The sequence below is a fragment of the Monodelphis domestica genome, chromosome 5 (assembly GCF_027887165.1).
Source record: "Monodelphis domestica isolate mMonDom1 chromosome 5, mMonDom1.pri, whole genome shotgun sequence".
NCBI classification, from domain to species: Eukaryota; Metazoa; Chordata; class Mammalia; order Didelphimorphia; family Didelphidae; genus Monodelphis; species Monodelphis domestica.
This window is the reverse complement of record NC_077231.1, coordinates 136,214,072-136,233,484: the sequence shown is the minus strand read 5'-3', so window position 1 is coordinate 136,233,484 and position 19,413 is coordinate 136,214,072. Positions and strand designations below refer to the sequence as shown.

At 35.6% G+C, this 19,413-nt stretch overlaps 1 protein-coding gene across 1 annotated transcript in view; it reads right to left on the bottom strand.

The window, feature by feature from the left end:
- Nucleotides 1-1,095, bottom strand: part of IRAG2 (inositol 1,4,5-triphosphate receptor associated 2) — a 133,902-nt gene extending 132,807 nt beyond the window's left edge. Inside the window, 1 exon segment of the mRNA XM_056800651.1 lies at nt 146-1,095. Within this exon segment, the coding sequence (XP_056656629.1) occupies nt 146-698 (553 nt within the window). The 5' untranslated portion in view covers nt 699-1,095.
- Nucleotides 1,096-19,413: the final 18,318 nt, after the last annotated feature.

Below are 19,413 nucleotides of genomic sequence, written 5' to 3'. Positions count from 1 at the left end.
CTAGGCCTTCTTCTGTCACTCTTCTGCCTTGAAACTAATACATGGTATTGATCCTAAGAAGAAAGATAAAGGTTTAAAAAAATGTCTATAACCAAATAAGCTGAATGGTTTATTTGAAAATGTAAACATTTCAAAGAATTTTTACCTCCTTCATTCAGTGATAATCTCCTCATCACCAAAGAAAGATCAGGGCTTTGATTGGAAATGGAATGAGAATCAGAGGTTGAAATAAGATTATCTCCACGAGGAAAGTCTTTATATTCTTTGTTAGAGATTAGCTCCTTCTTTCTCACCAGATACTTGAAAGGATTTGGATTCAGTTTCAGGATTCTTGACTTGAAGACTTGTTCAGGACTTTGGAGAGGGAAAGAATGTGTTGCCTTTCCAGGAGAGTGGAGATGAGAGGTAATGCATTGAGTGTTAGAAGACAAAGGCTGGACATAAGAAACGTCAACTTTATCGAGACTTGAGAAATGAACTTCTGGTTGATATGAGCATCCAATAGTCTTCTTAATCAGTATTTCTTCAACTATTTCTGCTGTATTAGTGCATGTACTATCAAAATTCCTAGAATGAAATCTGACCACCTGAACTGTAGGATGTGAAGACTGGTCCCTCTTCTGTATAATCTTGATCTTCTTATAAATGCTTTCCACTGGGTTATGATGCTCATTTTTTGCCTCTCTTTCAAAAGACATTGGTGACTTTTCCTCTGTGTTTGCCTAAAATTTCTGAAAGCAGGTAAAAGCAAATGAGTTTTCAATATGTTGGCATGACCTTGGAATCAATTTAGCAATATACAATATATCCCTAAATCAAAAATTTGTAAGCATAGGTCCACATATAGATTCTCTAGAAAGTTTTGCTCTTATTTACTTTAATTTGTATCAGTCAAATTTCTTGGTTTAATCAGTTAATATTAGAATATAATTCTATTTCTTGATAAAGTAAGCCATGCTAAAAAGAAAATATGCCATCCTCCCACAGCTGTTGTAAGTCAAGAAGCCAGAATTAGAAAAGAGAGCCAATAGTTTTTTAGAGATAGTCATGGAAGCATAGGTTTTAAAGGCTTTCACAACATTCTACATGCTACAGAGATATTGAACCTTTAACAAAAATGCATATGCCTAGATATCTTAAAGAAGTAAAATGCTCATAAAAATGAAGCATATACAAACTTTCAAAATGAATGACAAGAAAACCTTGGAAGAATAGATGATAATAGAATATACTAATTAAAAAAATGAAAAGAACATATCTATCTTGATATTATAGAATAATAGAACTTCTTCACTAGAAAAGAACTTGAGATCATTGATATAGTGTAGAGAGTTGGCTTCTTTGAATTTGTTTTTTAAAAAATATTTTGATAACTTTTTCAATATAATTGGTTGCCTTTGTAATAATATATGTGTTTTATTTTATGCTTTTAAAAGCATGATTCTGAGACAACCCTTGGGATTCATCCAATTGCTAAAAGAGGTCCATCTCACATACATACACACACACACACACACACACACACACAGAGAAAGGGGAAGAATATCTGATCTAGTCCAACCCTTCATGTGACTTCACTTTAAGCAAAGGTTGGGTGAGGGCTGATGGCTCCTACTACCTTCTAACTTTGAAATTTTGTGATCCTTTGACAAGAGATACAGAGAAGGGCCAAAGTTCAGAATGGCAATCTTTCTATTACACCACGGCTACTTAAGAGAAGGCCTACAATTCCATACCATATAATAAATTCTGTGAAAATGAAACGAAAAATATCCTATTTTGTATTCCAGTCAAGCTAAAGAAAGATGTAATTTGTTTTAAAATATTTTCATTGCTTACAATGGGTGTTTACAATTTCTTGCATTTTGAAAGACTACAAAAGAAGCCACAGGTTGGGGGCAGATGATTAAAAGATTAATAGAAGACCTAGAAATAGATACTGAAGCTCCCCAAACTGTAGAGACTGGTCTGATATTCAGACCCGTTAATTTAATCTCCAGCCTCTCTGCTTAATTGAAGTTAACTATACCTCACAAAGATAGGAATTCAATTCCTTCTCTCCTTTGCCTCTTAAAACTCCCTAATTTACTTCAAAGCTCAATTCAATAAAAACCAATCCAGAAAATATACCAGACCTTATCTTGATTGGGAAATACAAGTAAAAGTCAGGGAGTTATTTTCTCAGTTAAGGTCAGGATAGGGAGTTAGACAGAGAGGTCTGCAGAGAGTGGAGATGGGATCTAGCCAGGAAAAGCAGTAAGGAGCATTCGAGCACAAGGAAGGACTAGTTACTGATACATGAAGAAGGATCAGATCTAGTGCAAGGTTCAGGAACAGGTGCCAGCTGTAGACTCACTGTCCAGTTCCTGGTCACAGATACAGAGCAGAAGAAGCAGAGGACCTGTGCTTAGGGGTGGTATTCCAAGGGAAAGAGTGGTCTTGGACATTACACTATGTACTTAAAAGGGAACACATTCACAAACATCCACTGTGTGGTTCTAGCCCCAAGAGCTGAGCAGAATTTCAGATCCAGCTAACAGCATATTTTGAAATCTTCAATACCAAAGCAATAATCCCAGAAAAAAAGGGAACCTGAAATTCCACCACATTGAATCTGCAAAGCTTTCCAGCTGGCAGATGGACTAGTAACTGGCCAGTAGATGTTGTGATATATTGTTGTTTTTATTTATTTTATTAAACATTTCCCAATTATAGTTTAATCTGGTTCAGGCTGCACCAGGGAGTTGTAGATATGACTTGTTGCTATAGAGAACAGGTCACCTGCGTGTGCCTCTTTTATCCTGATCCCACATGCATAGGACAATTAAATATAGAGTAGTTTCTAAATCAATGGTAACAAAATGGACAGAAAATAAAAACTTAAATTAATTACTAGCTTAACAGAGACCAAAACAACAAATTGTCTTAGTCTATTTTTTCCTACCACTATATTTGTTTTTGTCTCATTGTTTAAATCATTGACTCACATAGAATGATTGCCATCTTTATTGCTAACATCATTTTGGGTATATGTCAATTAGCCTCTTATGAGTCATCTCTCTGATCAAATACCAAAAACCACAACTAAAGTTCCTGGTGCCAGCAACATTTCAATCAATTCCAATTTAGTTGGTGCAAAAAGAGATCCAAATAAGGCATGACATTTTAAAAATTGGCTTAGTAAATCCATATTAATTTCCCCAAAGGGCTTAACAAAACTTCTAAATGAAAAAAGTTTTATTTTTTAAAAATCTTTAAGCATGCAGGGGATTTATTTTTTCATGAGTTCAAAATAGCCCAAAGGCTTTTCTATAAATCAATTGCAAGCATGGTGATCTTTTAAAATAAGGTTTTCAAGAGGTATTTTAGAATTTTCAATTGCTTAAAGCAGTTTTCCATGTTCAATAGAAGCAATGCCTCCAACTCTCTGCAGAGGAGGGGGAATAATAGTATGGGAAACTATAATCCAAGGCTTTTTTAATGTGTTGGTAGGTTTTGCCAAATTTAATTCCTCTTTTTTGTTACTTGTTATAATATTAGTGATGCAATACCTAAAGAGATCAATAAAACATTTAAATAAGAAAAATTCATCTGCTGCTATTAAAAAAAGACTACCACTAAAGGGGTAATCAGATAAATGACATAGAAGAAAGATTTGCACTAAAAATTCTCCATACAGAAGAACTGATTTTTGAGTTGGAAAGAATCTCAGACTCTCCTATCTCTTTGAGAAACAAATTCTTTCTTTCCTAGTATGATTGAAAGTTTGTTTCTATGTCCAAAGCAGATGTCATATTTCATTCTATATTTTGAAACCAATGCATGGAAGTATCATCCATCAAAAGTTTTTTTTTTCAGAAATTGATTTAAAAATACACTTAGAAAAACAGGAATTCAATTCCAACTTAGACAATATCATGTAAGATGTCAAAGTTGCCCAGAACATTTTGTTTTACAAAGAAACCTTTAGTTAAACTCATACTGCTCTAGTAATTTCATTTCTTCCAATGGCAGTGTTCAAAACACTATCTAGTATTATTTTTCCCTTCTTTCAGAGTATACTGAAATTTGCTGGTTCTATAAAAACCAAGTTTTGATTGATATCTTAACAAGTCACTAGGCATAAACTATATATGCCTTTAACAAGTTAAAAGTCATACATATGTATATATTTAGAAAAACAAATATGATTTTTAGAAATTTGCTATCATTGACTTGTTTTTGACATAAAGATTCTTCCTTAACTATCAGTTACCATAATATTTTCATCAGGATATGATAAGTAACATCTTCCTCAACCTATCGTTCCAGCACCACTGGACATTGCTTTCTACCTTGTATTCCAAAACGTAGACAAACTGATCTTCTCTTTGTTCCTCAGATTTGGGACTCCATCTCCCTTTTTTTTTTACTCCCTCTTCAATTTGGATTCAGAATACTTCTTCTTTTAAAGAACAATTTAAGCATTGCATTCCACATGAAGCCTTTCTATGTCTTCTTGCCTAAATGCTAATGCCTGGACAAACAACCTTGTATTTATTTGTAAGTTTTCTTCTTATCTTTATTCTATAAATATTATGTACTTGTTTTCTGATTAGAATTTAAACTCTTTAATAGTGAGGACTGTTTGATTCTCTGTAATTCTGGCACATACCACAAAGTCTGACACATTTAGTAAATAGATGTTTGTTGCTTGTTCATTGATGGGAAACCAAAAAACTGTTCTCCAGTGGAACTGGGAAAAATCACATCAAGATTTTCTGGCTACCCAGTGAATTCAACATCAAGTACCTATCATGGGCTAGGTACTAGAGATATAAAGGAAAAATGGATCTCATTCTGCCTTTAAGGGGCTTACATTTCACTGACAATTTTGTATTTGATGGTGGATTTTGAATCAATTATTCTTATAAGGCTCATCTTTGTAACAGGAATTTGAAAGTTTCTACCTACCTTTTTAGACAGTTATGTGAAATTCACTAAACTAATTTCCAAAAACATGACCCCCATATAGTAAATGTTTAACAAGATCACCTTCTGCAAAATGAATTAGTTATTACTAGAGCCAAGAAGATGATACTCATAAAATTTTAAACTATTACATTCCCTTGACCTTATTGTAAGCATTTGTTCTGGAATAATCCCTAAAGGAGGACCATCATACTCCTGTGCTTCTTATAGCCAGCATGTCTGTGCACTTATCACCTGAATTAATATCATAGTATAGAAAGGCTGTTTTTCTTAGGTTGAAACCAGAGAAGGACTTGCAACAGATATTCAATATTAAAAATTTATGAAACACCTTAGTCCCAGCATCTCAAATGACAAGCAAGAACACAACCACTCACATGACAAAAACGAATATATCTGATAATCCATACAAAGATTTCCAGCTGGAAAAGATCTTTGAGATTATCAATTTCTCCCCAATGAAATAAAACCACTTCATATTTACTTTGTATATACTCCTACATGTTGGCTCTATCTCTCCCCACTCTCAATAGAATAGAAATCAAGGACTGTTGTTTTTGTCTTTTTGACTCCAGCTCCTAGCACAGTGATTGCAATAGTTCCTGCCCTCGAGGAGCTTACATTTTCTGAGGATCACTAACACACACCCTTACACACACTCCCTAAACTCCAATTTTTAAAATTTTTTACCAGCTTTTTTTATTTTTACCATTTTTAAATGGTAATTTTTAAAATTTTTAAAATTTTTACCAGCTTTTTTTAGCACAGTCTGGGGACAAATTGCACACTGCTCGTTGTGGAAATGCCACTATAGGAAAATGTTTATTTTTGTCACTTGCTAAGAAAGTGGTTTTCATTCCCTACAGCTGCCCGCCAGATGCTTTTCTCAATTGCCTCAGTGAACTGCTAGAGAAACTTAGACAATACCAAAATCAGAAGGTTTTTATCCCATTTCCTCCAACCGCCAGAAAAGTGCAACCTAGGGAGATAACAGACACCCTGAGATAGCGCACTCTCCTTTGGTAAAGAAAATAGTCCAGAATTAACCACGGCTTCAACTCTTTACCTTAGGATGAGGTCACCCTTTTGAGTTGGCTCCACTCTGAGGGTTTTCCAGAAGCCATCTTATGAAAAATGAAAATGGAGAGTGGAGACGTGGTCATCGGCTGCCTGCAGGTGGGGCTCAATCAGGACTAACAGCACCTGGGACAGCTGCCCTTCCTGTGAGCGCCACCTAATTCTCTTGTTTTTCAGCAATTACAGTAGAGAAAAAGAGTGTAAGGAAGAGTCAGTTTTCAAATCCCCACACCTTCATGAAAGAACCTGTGAGAGAAGATGGCGGCGTAGAAGCAGCGAAAGTTCAGACTTCGGTAACCATTCCTTACCTATCGCAAACAGAGTGCTCCTAGGACACCGAAATTCAAGCTGAACAACAGGATAGACCTGGGGAAACCTCCTCCTGGACCTGGATCAAAAGGTACCGCACCCCAAAAGCCAGAACCCTAGATCACTTGGATCTAAGGGGTAGACAGAAAGAAGGTCCCAGGACCCATCCCCCCCAACCCATAGTGCTGAGCCCGCGGCAGCAGCGGGAACCTAAGGGCTCTGAGGACTCACCTTGAAAGCAACCTGAGCCAATCTCCGGGGCGCCCAACAAAGACGGCAGGGAAACATAGAGAGACGGGGGAAGCCTGTAGCCCCCTGGCTGGGTCCTTCCATTTGAGTCTCAAGGGAGGTCCCAGCTTTAGGGCACAAGCTGAACCCAATCCCATCAGGAGCCCTCAGAGCTACTGAAAGGACAGAAAACTCAGGGCTGGCAAAGGGGTTGCTCCGAAGAGCTTAACTTGAAAGTAACCTGGGCCAGTTTCCGGGCATTCAACACAGACTGTAGAGGAGGAGGTTGCTGCTTTTTATTTTGTCTTCCTTTTTTTGGCTCGGGGATCATTTGGCCCACACCACCTGAACCTAATCCCATCAGGAGCCCTCAGAGCTTCTGAAAGAACAAAAACTTCAGGAGCAGTGAAGGGCTTACCTTGAAAACAACCCGGGCCAGTCTCCAGGCATTCAACACGGATTGTGGAGGAGGAGGCTTTTTGCATCAGGGCTCATTTGGCCCAAACCAGGTGAACCTAATCCCTTCAGGAGCCCTCAGAGCCCAGGCAAGCCACTACCCCTCCCCCCTTAGAGAGCAGGGTCTTCTGAAAGAACCAGCTGAACCTAATCCCATCAGGAGCCCTCAGAGCCCAGAGAGGCCACGCATCTCCCCCCTTAGAGAGCAGGGTCTTCTGAAAAAACAGAAACCTAGAGATGGAGTCAAGATGGCAGCCTAGAAGGAGTATAGACCTGGTAGCCTGGCTAGAGCTTTGGAGATCCTCCATATCTGCTCCAGCCGTCCAGGAAGTTTAAAACTCAGAGTAAACCCAGCCCAACTAAGCTGAATTCAATCCCATCAAAAGTCTCCAGAACACAGGGAAGCCCAGGCTCCCCATCCATCCTCATTGACTGCTGGACTTTAAGCCAATCAAAAGCCTCCAGAGGACAGGAAAGCTCAAACCCCCAACAACCCTCCCCCAGAGATTACACCAAGAGATCCTCTGTTAAAGCTCCAAGAGGGGAGACTGATAGAAGTCCTCCCAAAAAAACAAAAAAAAATGAGAGGAACAAGAGCACAGACAAATACGGGGAGGAAAGAAAAGGTGAATTTGAACAAACAACAGAAACAGAAGAAAGAAACTACAATAGACAGCTACTACTCACCAAATGGAACAGAGGGGGAGAGATCAGCAAATGATTAACCAGAAATCCCAGCAAACTGGATACAGGCTATGGAAGAACTCAAAACACAACTAAGAGAGGCTGAAGACAATTGGGAAAAGAACTTAAAAATTAAGATAAGTCATCTGGAAACAGAGGCACTTGAACTAAAACAAGAAAATGGTGTCCTGAAAGCCAAAATCATCCAGCTGGAAAATGAGGCAAAGGAGATGAAAGATGAGGCAAAGGAGATGAAAGACGAGATAAAGAGGATGAAAGACAATCTTCAAAGAAAATCAGACGAGAAGGAAAAAGACAACCAAAAAGCCAGAGATGAAATCCAATCTGTAAGAACCAGAGTAAAACAACTAGAATCAAGTGACCTCACAAGGCAGCAGGAAACTATAAAACAAAACCAAAAGAATGAAAAAATTGAGGAAAATGTGAAGCATCTCATTCACAAAACAGACGATTTAGAAAATCATTCAAGAAGAGACAATTTAAGAATAATTGGACTACCAGAAGACCACGACAAAAGAAAAAGCCTGGACATAATACTAGAGGAAATTATCCAGGAAAACTGTCCCGAGATCCTAGAACAAGAGGGGAAAGTGGAGATTGAAAGAATCCACAGATCACCCCCTGTATTTAATCCCCAACTGACAACACCAAGAAATGTTATAGCCAAATTCAAAAACAATCAGATGAAAGAACAGGTACTACAAGCTGCCAAGAAGAAGCCATTCAGATACCATGGAAACATGATGAGGATAACACAGGATCTGTCAGCATCCACACTGAAGGACCAAAAGGCATGGAATATGATATTCTGGAAAGCAAGGGAACTAGGCCTACAGCCAAGAATAAAATACCCATCAAAACTGACTATATTCTTACAGGGGAAAGTATGGTCTTTTAACACAACAGAAGAGTTCCAAGCATTCATAAATAAAAGACCAGACCTGAACAGAAAATTTGAAGTCCAACCACAGAACTCAAGAGAATCATCAAAAGGTAATTAAAAAAGAGGGGAAAAACAACAACAACAACAACAACAACAAAATTTTTTAAGAGACTCAATAAGTTAAAATGATATGTATCCCTATAAGAAGAGAGGTCATTGGCAACTCTTAAAAACTGTTGCTATCACCTAAGCAGCTAGAAGAACTACACTCAGAAGGAACAGTGACAAACTGTATAGGATGAAAGGACAAGACATAAATAGGTATATAGATATATGCATGCATAAATACATATACATGTGTATGTATATATATATATATATATACATGACTAAAGCTAAAAAAGAAAAGAGGTTATGACTAAAAGAATTGGGAAAAGAAACAAATGGGGGTAAATTTATATGTCAAAAAGAAGCTCATGGCGGGAGGGGGGAGTACATCGATACACTGGAAGGGTAAAGAGGTTGGAGACAGGAAATACTCAACTCTTACATACTTTGAAACTGACCCAAAGAGGGAAGAACAATCCAATCCATTGGGGAAGAGAATAGATTTGCGCCCTATAGGGGAGTAGAAGGGTAAAAAACAGACTGGTGGGGAGGGAAGCAGTACAAGGGAGGGAGAGGGTGGGGGGGAATTTTAAAAAGACTACAGGGGAAAATAAGGGAAGGAATAAGAAAGGAAGGGGGTAGAAAGGGAAGTACAAGGAGGACTGATTTAAAGTAAATCACTGGACTAAAAGGTAGAGCTGAAGAAGAAAGGTTAGAATTAGGGAAGGATATCAAAATGCCAGGGAATCCACAAGTGACAGTCATAACATTGAACGTGAATGGGATGAACTCACCCACAAAACATAGACTAATAGAAGAATGGATTAGAATCCAAAACCCTACCATATGTTGTCTCCAAGAAACACACATGAGGCGGGTAGACACCCACAAGGTCAGAATTAAAGGATGGAGTAAGACCTTCTGGGCCTCAACTGACAGAAAGAAGGCAGGAGTGGCAATCATGATATCTGATAAAGCCAAAGCAAAAATAGACCTGATTAAAAGGGATAGGGAAGGTAAATATATTTTGTTAAAAGGGACTTTAGACAATGAGGAAATATCAGGAATCAGCATGTATGCACCAAATAATATAGCACCCAAATTTCTAATGGAGAAACTAGGAGAATTGAAGGAAGAAATAGACAGTAAAACCATATTAGTAGGAGACTTGAACCAACCATTATCAAATTTAGATAAATCAAATCAAAAAATAAATAAGAAAGAGGTTAAAGAAGTGAATGAAATCTTAGAAAAATTAGAATTAATAGACATATGGAGAAAAATAAATAGGGATAAAAAGGAATACACCTTCTTCTCAGCACCACACGGCATATTCACAAAGATTGACCATACATTAGGTCACAGAAACATGGCACACATGTGCAGAAAAGCAGAAATAATAAATGCAGCCTTTTCAGACCACAAGGCAATAAAAATAACGATCAGTAATGGTATATGGAAAACCAAATCAAAAACTAATTGGAAACTAAACAATATGATACTCCAAAATCGTTTAGTTAGAGTAGAAAACATAGAAACAATTAATAATTTCATTGAGGAAAATGACAATGGCGAGACATCCTTTCAAACCTTTTGGGATGCAGCCAAAGCGGTAATCAGAGGTAAATTCATATCCCTGAGTGCATATATTAACAAACTAGGGAGAGCAGAGATCAATCAATTGGAAATGCAAATAAAAAAACTCGAAAGCGACCAAATTAAAAACCCCCAGCAGAAAACCAAACTAGAAATCCTAAAAATTAAGGGAGAAATTAATAAAATCGAAAGTGATAGAACTATTGATTTAATAAATAAGACAAGAAGCTGGTACTTTGACAAAACAAACAAAATAGACAAAGTACTGGTCAATCTAATTAAAAAAAGGAAGGAAGAAAAGCAAATTAACAGCATCAAAGATGAAAAGGGGGACATCATCTCTGATGAAGAGGAAATTAAGGCAATCATTAAAAACTACTTTGCCCAATTATATGGCAATAAATACACAAATTTAAGTGATATGGATGAATATATACAAAAATACAAACTGCCTAGACTAACAGAAGAAGAAATAGAATTCTTAAATAATCCCATATCAGAAAATGAAATCCAACAGGCCATCAAAGAACTTCCTAAGAAAAAATCCCCAGGGCCTGATGGATTCACCAGTGAATTCTATCAAACATTCAGAGAACTGTTAATCCCAATACTATACAAACTATTTGACATAATAAGCAAAGAGGGAGTTCTACCAAACTTTTATGACACAAACATGGTACTGATTCCAAAACCTGCAGGTCAAAAAAAAGAAAGAAAATTATAGCCCAATCTCCCTAATGAATATAGATGCAAAAATCTTAAATAGGATACTAGCAAAAAGACTCCAGCAAGTGATCAGAAGGCCCATCCACCATGATCAAGTAGGATTTATACCAGGGATGCAGGGCTGGTTCAATATTAGGAAAACCATCCACATAATTGACCACATCAACAAGCAAACCAACAAGAACCACATGATTATCTCAATAGACGCAGAAAAAGCCTTTGATAAAATACAACACCCATCCCTACTAAAAACACTAGAAAGCATAGGAATAGAAGGATCATTCCTAAAAATAATAAACAGTATATATCTAAAACCATCAGCGAATATCATCTGCAATGGGGATAAACTAGATGCATTCCCAATAAGATCAGGAGTGAAACAAGGATGCCCATTATCACCTCTACTATTTGACATTGTACTAGAAACACTAGCAGTAGCAATTAGAGAAGAAAAAGAAATTGAAGGCAACAAAATAGGCAAGGAGGAGACCAAGTTATCACTCTTTGCAGATGACATGATGGTCTACTTAAAGAATCCTAGAGATTCAACCAAAAAGCTAATTGAAATAATCAACAACTTTAGCAAAGTTGCAGGATACAAAATAAACCCACATAAGTCATCAGCTTTTCTATATATCTCCAACACAGCTCAGCAGCAAGAACTAGAAAGAGAAATCCCATTCAAAATCACCTTAGACAAAATAAAATACCTAGGAATCTATCTCCCAAGACAAACACAGGAACTATATGAACACAACTACAAAACACTCGCCACACAACTAAAACTAGACTTGAGCAATTGGAAAAACATTAACTGCTCATGGATAGGATGAGCCAATATAATAAAAATGACCATCCTACCCAAACTTATTTATCTATTTAGTGCCATACCCATGGAACTCCCAAAAAATTTCTTTACTGATTTAGAAAAAACCATAACAAAGTTCATTTGGAATAGGAATAACAAAAGATCAAGGATATCCAGGGAAATAATAAAAAAAAACACAAATGAGGGGGGCCTTGCAGTCCCAGACCTCAAACTATATTACAAAGTAGCAGTCATCAAAACAATTTGTTACTGGCTAAGAGACAGAAAGGAGGATCAGTGGAATAGACTGGGGCCAAGCGACCCCAGCAAGACAGTATACGATAAACCCAAAGATCCCAGCTTTTGGGACAAAAATCCACTATTTGATAAAAACTGCTGGGAAAATTGGAAGACAGTGTGGGAGAGACTAGGAATAGATCAACACCTCACACCCTACACCAAGATAAATTCAAAATGGGTGAATGACTTAAACATAAAGAAGGAAACCATAAGTAAATTGGGTAAACACAGAATAGTATACATGTCAGACCTTTGGGAGGGGAAAGACTTTAAAACCAAGCAAGACAGAGAAAGAATCACAAAATGTAAAATAAATAATTTCGACTACATCAAATTAAAAGGCTTTTGTACAAACAAAACCAATGTAACTAAAATCAGAAGGGAAACAACAAATTAGGAAACAATCTTCATAGAAACCTCTGACAAAGGTTTAATTACTCAAATTTATAAAGAGCTAAATCAATTGTACAAAAAATCAAGCCATTCCCCAATTGATAAATGGGCAAGGGACATGGATAGGCAGTTTTCAGATAAAGAAATCAAAACTATTAATAAGCACATGAAGAAGTGTTCTAAATCTCTTATAATCAGAGAGATGCAAATAAAAACAACTCTGAGGTATCATCTCACACCTAGCAGATTGGCTAACATGACAGCTATGGAAAGTAATGAATGCTGGAGGGGATGTGGCAAAGTAGGGACATTAATTCATTGCTGGTGGAGTTGTGAATTGATCCAACCATTCTGGAGGGCAATTTGGAACTATGCACAAAGGGCAACAAAAGAATGTCTGCCCTTTGATCCAGCCATAGCACTGCTGGGTCTGTACCCCAAAGAGAAAATGGACAAAAAGACTTGTACAAAAATATTCATAGCTGTGCTCTTTGTGGTGGCCAAAAATTGGAAAACGAGGGGATGCCCATCAATTGGGGAATGGCTGAACAAATTGTGGTATATGTTGGTGATGGAATATTATTGTGCAAAAAGGAATAATAAAGTGGAGGAGTTCCATGGAGACTGGAACGACCTCCAGGAAGTGATGCAGAGCAAAAGGAACAGAACCAGGAGAACATTGTACACAGAGACAAACACACTGTGGTATAATCAAACATAATGGACTTCTCCATTAGTGTCAATGCAATGTCCCTGAACAATCTGCAGGGATCTAGGAGAAAAAACACTATCCATAAGCAGAGGACAAACTGAGGGAGTAGAAACACCGAGGAAAAGCAACTGCCTGACTACAGTGGTTGAGGGGACATGACAGAGGAGAGACTCTAAATGAACACTCTAATGCAAATATTAACAACATGGCAATGGGTTCGAATCAAGAACACATGTGATACCCAGTGGAATCACGTGTCGGGTACGGGGGTTGGGGGAGAGGAAAAGAAAATGATCTTTGTCTTTAATGAATAATGCATGGAAATGATCAAATAAAATACTATAAAATTAAAAAAAAAAAGAACCTGTGAGAGAGAACTTGTTCCAAATTCTGCTTGTGACACAAACTGACCATTTGACTAAGAGTCAATCACTTGGGTGCCCCAGACAGTTGAGGCCAGGCTAGGTGCAGACCTGCTTTATAAGAGGTGTAGGGAATTTCTTCTTTTCTAGGGTTTCCTATGCCATTGATATGACAGCTCCTTCAGCCTGCCTCCTGAAGTTGGGAGAAATTCAGCAAATGGAGATTAGCCCTTATAAGCCCTCTTCTAATCAGTATGTCTTACCTGTGTGGTGAATATAGCTGAGGTTTCATGTGCATTCAAGAGTTGTGAAAAATGGGATTTAATTGGTAAGGACAAAGCTTGGGGAGGGAACTGAATTTTCCCACTAGAACTAATATTAGAAACCAGAAATGGCATGGCAAGAATGCAGCCCCATTATAGTAACTCTCTTTTTCTGGGACTTGAAACTAGAATAATTTGTCTCCCTTTAAATATAAGATAAATAAACAAAATAAAAGAATATTAAATGCACTTAATAATTGATGGATTCCCTAAACTTTTAATTTATCTGGATTTAATCATGAGGTATGAGATACATTTCTGTTAAGTAATTCCTTCTATTAGCCTTGCTGGATTTTGTATGACTTCCGAACAAATAAAAATGTATAACATCCATGCTTGAGGGGGTAAGAGAAATCTTGTGATGCAGAGAAAAAAAAATCCCTGATCCAGGGTCAGAAGATGTGGTTTCAAATCTTGGCTTTGTAACTTACAGTTTGACTATGGGAAAGTTAGTTAATATCTTTGTGCCTCAGTTTCCAATCTGTAAATTGAGTGGGTTGGACTAGAGGACCTCTGAGTTTCCTTCTAGAATTAAATCTATGATATTATTTACTCCAAAGATATAAAAGCCAACATAAGGGAGATTTTCCCCTAACCATAAAAGAAGTCAGTGATGAAATTTTAATTCTAAATCCTAAACTAGAGTCTAGCATTTTTCAAACCTTCACCCACTGTATAAGTATTAAGTATTATCACTACTTTACCTCTCCCCACCTCAGTTTCTTCAAAAGTAAAATGACTTCTCTCTCTTACAAAGTTCTTGTGAGGGTCAAATAATGTAACATATATGCTTTGGAAAGTAAAGCTCTAAAAAATGCTAGTCTTTATTAGTATTAATGTTTCTTATTGAGGGACAGCAAAATATATTTTGCATTTTCAAAAACCCACATGACCAATGTATTTATGCCCATCTATTCTAGATATCTTTGGTTATCCCTGCTTGTCTGTTGTAACATTTAACAAAAATCAGTCTAGGGAATCCTAATGCAATCTACATTTAAATCAAATATACTTCCTCTATGGGGAAGAATTAATAATTGTAAAGATCTGTCTCTTCCTTTCTGAAGCATATGGAGACTACAGAGTAATTTGAAATAAAAAAATGTAAGAATTTTCCTTTGTTTTAGGAGATGGAAATAATAGTAACAATAATAACTAGCATTTATACAGAACTTAAAGATTTACCCAGCTTTACAAATGTTATCTCATTTTATACTCATGAAAATCCTGGGAGTTTGGGGCTATGATCATCTCCTTTTTAAAAATAAAGTAACCAGAGTTGACAAATTAAGTCACTTTCCAAGGGTCACACATACCTAGTAAGTACATGAGTTTATATTTGGACTGATGTCTTCTTGTCCTCACAGGATCTTCTTGGCAGCTAAGTAGTAAAGTGGATAGAGAATCAGGCCTGGAGTCAAAAAGATGTGAGTCCAAATTTGGCCTCAGACACTTACTAGCCATGTGAACCTGAGGAAGTCACTTTCCTCTGTTTTCTCTAGTATCTTCATCTGCAAAGTGCAGTGGAGAAAGAAATGGAAAACCACTCCAGGATCTTTGCCAAGAAATCCCCAAATGGGGTCAGGAAGAATCAAATATGACTGAACAATAACAACTAACTTCTTGGCTTTAGGTCCAGTGTTAGAGATAAAGATATTTTAGTTAACAGAATTTAAAGGTGGAAAGGAACTTCAATGCCATTTAGTTTAAGTTCTTCATTACAGAAATATGGAAATTGAAATCCAGAAAAATTAAGGGATACTCAAACATGGGAGCCCTGTAATAGATAGACTAGTAGTCTTGGAAACAAAAGATTTGGGTTTGAATCATACCTCTGACCTACCTCAGAGAACCCAACTTTCTTCATTTGTTAAATGACAATAATAATATTGGAGCTTGTTGTATGGGAATATCCACTAAAAATGTTCTCAAATTCTGATTAAACTGTTATGCCAAGGAATTATGTGGTACTTGGCATATGAGGTTCTTATAAAAATAAAAATAAATAATATATACACAACATTTTGTAAATCTTAATTTGCCTAATGAATATGATCAATTACATTTTCTTATTCTTCCCAAATTATTCTTCTTCTAATTATTCTCATCTCCTATACAATGGAGTTAATACAGAAAGAATACTAGAAGAATAAATACTCTAACTATTGATATTTTGTTTTGAATGATCATGAACTTTTGGATGGACCCAATAAAATTATGACTTTTTGTATCTGAATAAAGATGTTGGGATGTAATATCTGTAGATTTACTAAAAGCATTTTCTTTTCTTTTCAGCTATTGTATCTTCCTAATTACATGTAATAATTTTCAACATATGTTTTCTGAAACTATCGGATCCAAATTGTCTCCCTTTCTTCTTTACTTCCCTCTTCCTGGAGATGGTAAGTAAGTTGAAATGGGTTATGCATGTATCATCATGCAAAATATATTTCTATATTGCTCACTTTTATAAGAGAAAAACAAAACCCCAGAATATAAACACCAGTAAAATAAAGTGAAAAATAGTATGTTTTGATCTGCATTCCGACTCCAGTTCTTTCTCTGGAGGTGGATAGCATTCTTTGTCATAAGTACTTAAACATTGTCCTGGATCATTATATTGCTGGGAGTAGCTAAGTCTGTCAGAGTTGATCATCCCATAATATTGTTGCTACTGTGTACAATGTTCTCCTGGTTCTGCTTATTTCACACTGCATCAGTTCATGTAGTTCTTTTCAGCTCTTTCTGAAATCATCCTGTTCATCATTTCTTACAGCATAACAGTTTTCTATCACCAGCATATACCACAATTTGTACAACAATTCCCCAACTGATGGACCACCCCTCAATTTCTAATTCTTTGCCATCACAAAAAGAGGAATTATAAATATTTTTGTTCAAGTAGGTCCTTTCCTCCTTTTTTATGGTCTTTGGAAAATAGGTCTAGAAGTTGTGTTAAAGGATCAAAGTTTTGCACAGTTTTATGTGCCTTTGGGCACATAATTGCCCTCCAGAATGGTTTACTTTATTTATGACTACCAATAATGCATTAGTGTCCCAGTTTTGCCATTTCCCCTCCAACATTTATCACTTACCTTTGTACTTCATATTGGCCAATCTTATAGGCATGAGGTAGTACCATGGAGCTGTTTTAACTTGAATTTCTTTAATCAAGAATGATTTAGAATATTTTTTACATATGATTATTGATAGCTTTGATTTCATCATCTGAAAACTGCTTGTCCATATCCTTTGATCATTTGTCAATTGGGGAATGATATGTATTCTTATAAATTTGACTTCATTCCTGATATGCTTGAGAAATGAAACCTTTATCAGAGAAATTTGCTGTAAAATTCCACCCATCCCACCCAGTTTGTTGTCTTTCTTCAAATCTTGGTTTCTTAGGGGTTTTTTTTGGTACAAAACCTTTTAAATTTAATATAATCAAAAGTATTCATTTTATATCTCATAATGCTTTCTATTTCTTGTTTTGTCATAAATTCTTCCCTTATCTATAGATCTGAAAAGTAAATTATTTTATGTTCCCTTAATTTACTTATGGTACCATCCTTTATGTCTAAATCATATGCCCATTTTGATCTTGTTTTCTATAGAGTATGAAATATTGGTCTATATCTAATTTTCTGTCATACTGTTTTCCAGTTTTCCAGTAGTTTTTGTCAAATAGTGAGTTCTTATCCCAAAAGCTTATATTTGGTTTATCAAATATCTAGATTGCTAAAGTCATTTATCCCTACATAAATGTGTATCTAATCTATTCTATTAATCCATCATATAATTTTTAGCCAATACCAGGTTGTTTTGATGATTACTGCTTTATAATAGTTTGAGATTTGGTACTCCTGGCCATCTTCCTTTACATTTTTTCCCATTAATTCTCTTGATATTCTTGGTTTTATTCTTCCAGATGAATTTTGTTATTATTTTTTCTAATTTTATAAAATAATTTGTGGATAGTTTGATTGGTATAACCCTGAATAAGTAAATCAATTTAGTTCAACGTGCCATTTTTATTATATTAGCTTAGCCTATCCATGAGTAAATAATATTTTTTCAACTGTTTAGATATGATTTTCTGTGAAAAGTGTTTTTGTAGTTATGTTCATATAATTCCTGTGTTTATTTTGGCAAGTAGATTCCCAGTATTTTATATTTTCTAGAATTATTTTAAATGGAACTTCTCTTTCTATCTCTTGCTGCTGAATTTCATTGGTAATATGTAGAAATGCTAACAATTATGTGGGTTTATTTTGTATTGTGCAACTTTGATACATTTATTAATTTTTAACTAGCTTTTTAGTTGATTTTACAGGATTCTCTAAAGTATATGATCATGTCATCTGCATGGAGTGATAGTTCAGTTTCCTCATTGCCTACTTTAATTCCTTCAATTTCTTTTTCTTCTCTCATTGCTAAAGCTAGGATTTCTAGTACAATATTAAATAATAGTGGTGATAACGGCCATCCTTGCTTCACCCTTAATCATAGGGGAAGGCTTCTAATTCATCTCCATTGCAGATAATATGTGCTGATTATTTTAGATAGATAATACTTATAATTTTAAGGAATGGCTTATTTATTATTATGCTTTCTAGTGTTTTTAATAGGGATGGGTGTTGTACTTTGTCAAAAGGCTTTTTCTGCATCTATTGAAATAATCATATGATTTCTATTGGTTTGGTTATTCATATAGCCAATTATGTTAATAGTTTTCCTAATATTAAACTAACCCTAAATTCCTGATATAAATCCCATCTGGTCATAGTGAATGGTCCTTGTGATATATTGTAATTGTAATCTTCTTGCTATCATTTTATTTAAGATTTTTCATCAATATTCATTAAAGAAATTAGTCTTTCTTTTCTTTCTTTCTCTATTTTTATTCTTCTTGGATTAGGTTTCAGCATCATATTTGTGTCATAAAAAGAATTTTGTAGGATGACTTCTTTGCCTATTTTCCCAAATAGTTTATATAGTATTGAGATTAATTGTTCTTTAAATGTTTGATAGAATTCACCTGTCAATCCATTAGACTCTGGAGATTTTCCCCTAGGGAGTACATTGATAGCTTGTTTAATTTCTTTTTCCAAGATGGGATTATTTAATGATTATATTTTATCTTTTGTTAATCTGGGTGATTTATATTTTTATAAATATTTAACTATTTCACTGAGATTGTCAGATTTATTGGCATATAATTGGGCAAAATTGCTTCTAATGATTGCTTAATTTCCTCTTCATTGATGGTGAATTCACCATTTTCTTCTTTGATACTGGTTATTTGATTTTCTTCTTTAGTTTTCTTAAATCAAATTATCCAATGCTCTATTTTATTTGTTTTTCCCCCATAAAACAAGAAACATCAAAACATTGATAGGAAAGTTTTGTGCAGAAACACACTAAAAATGGACAGACATTCTCCCATTAATTCT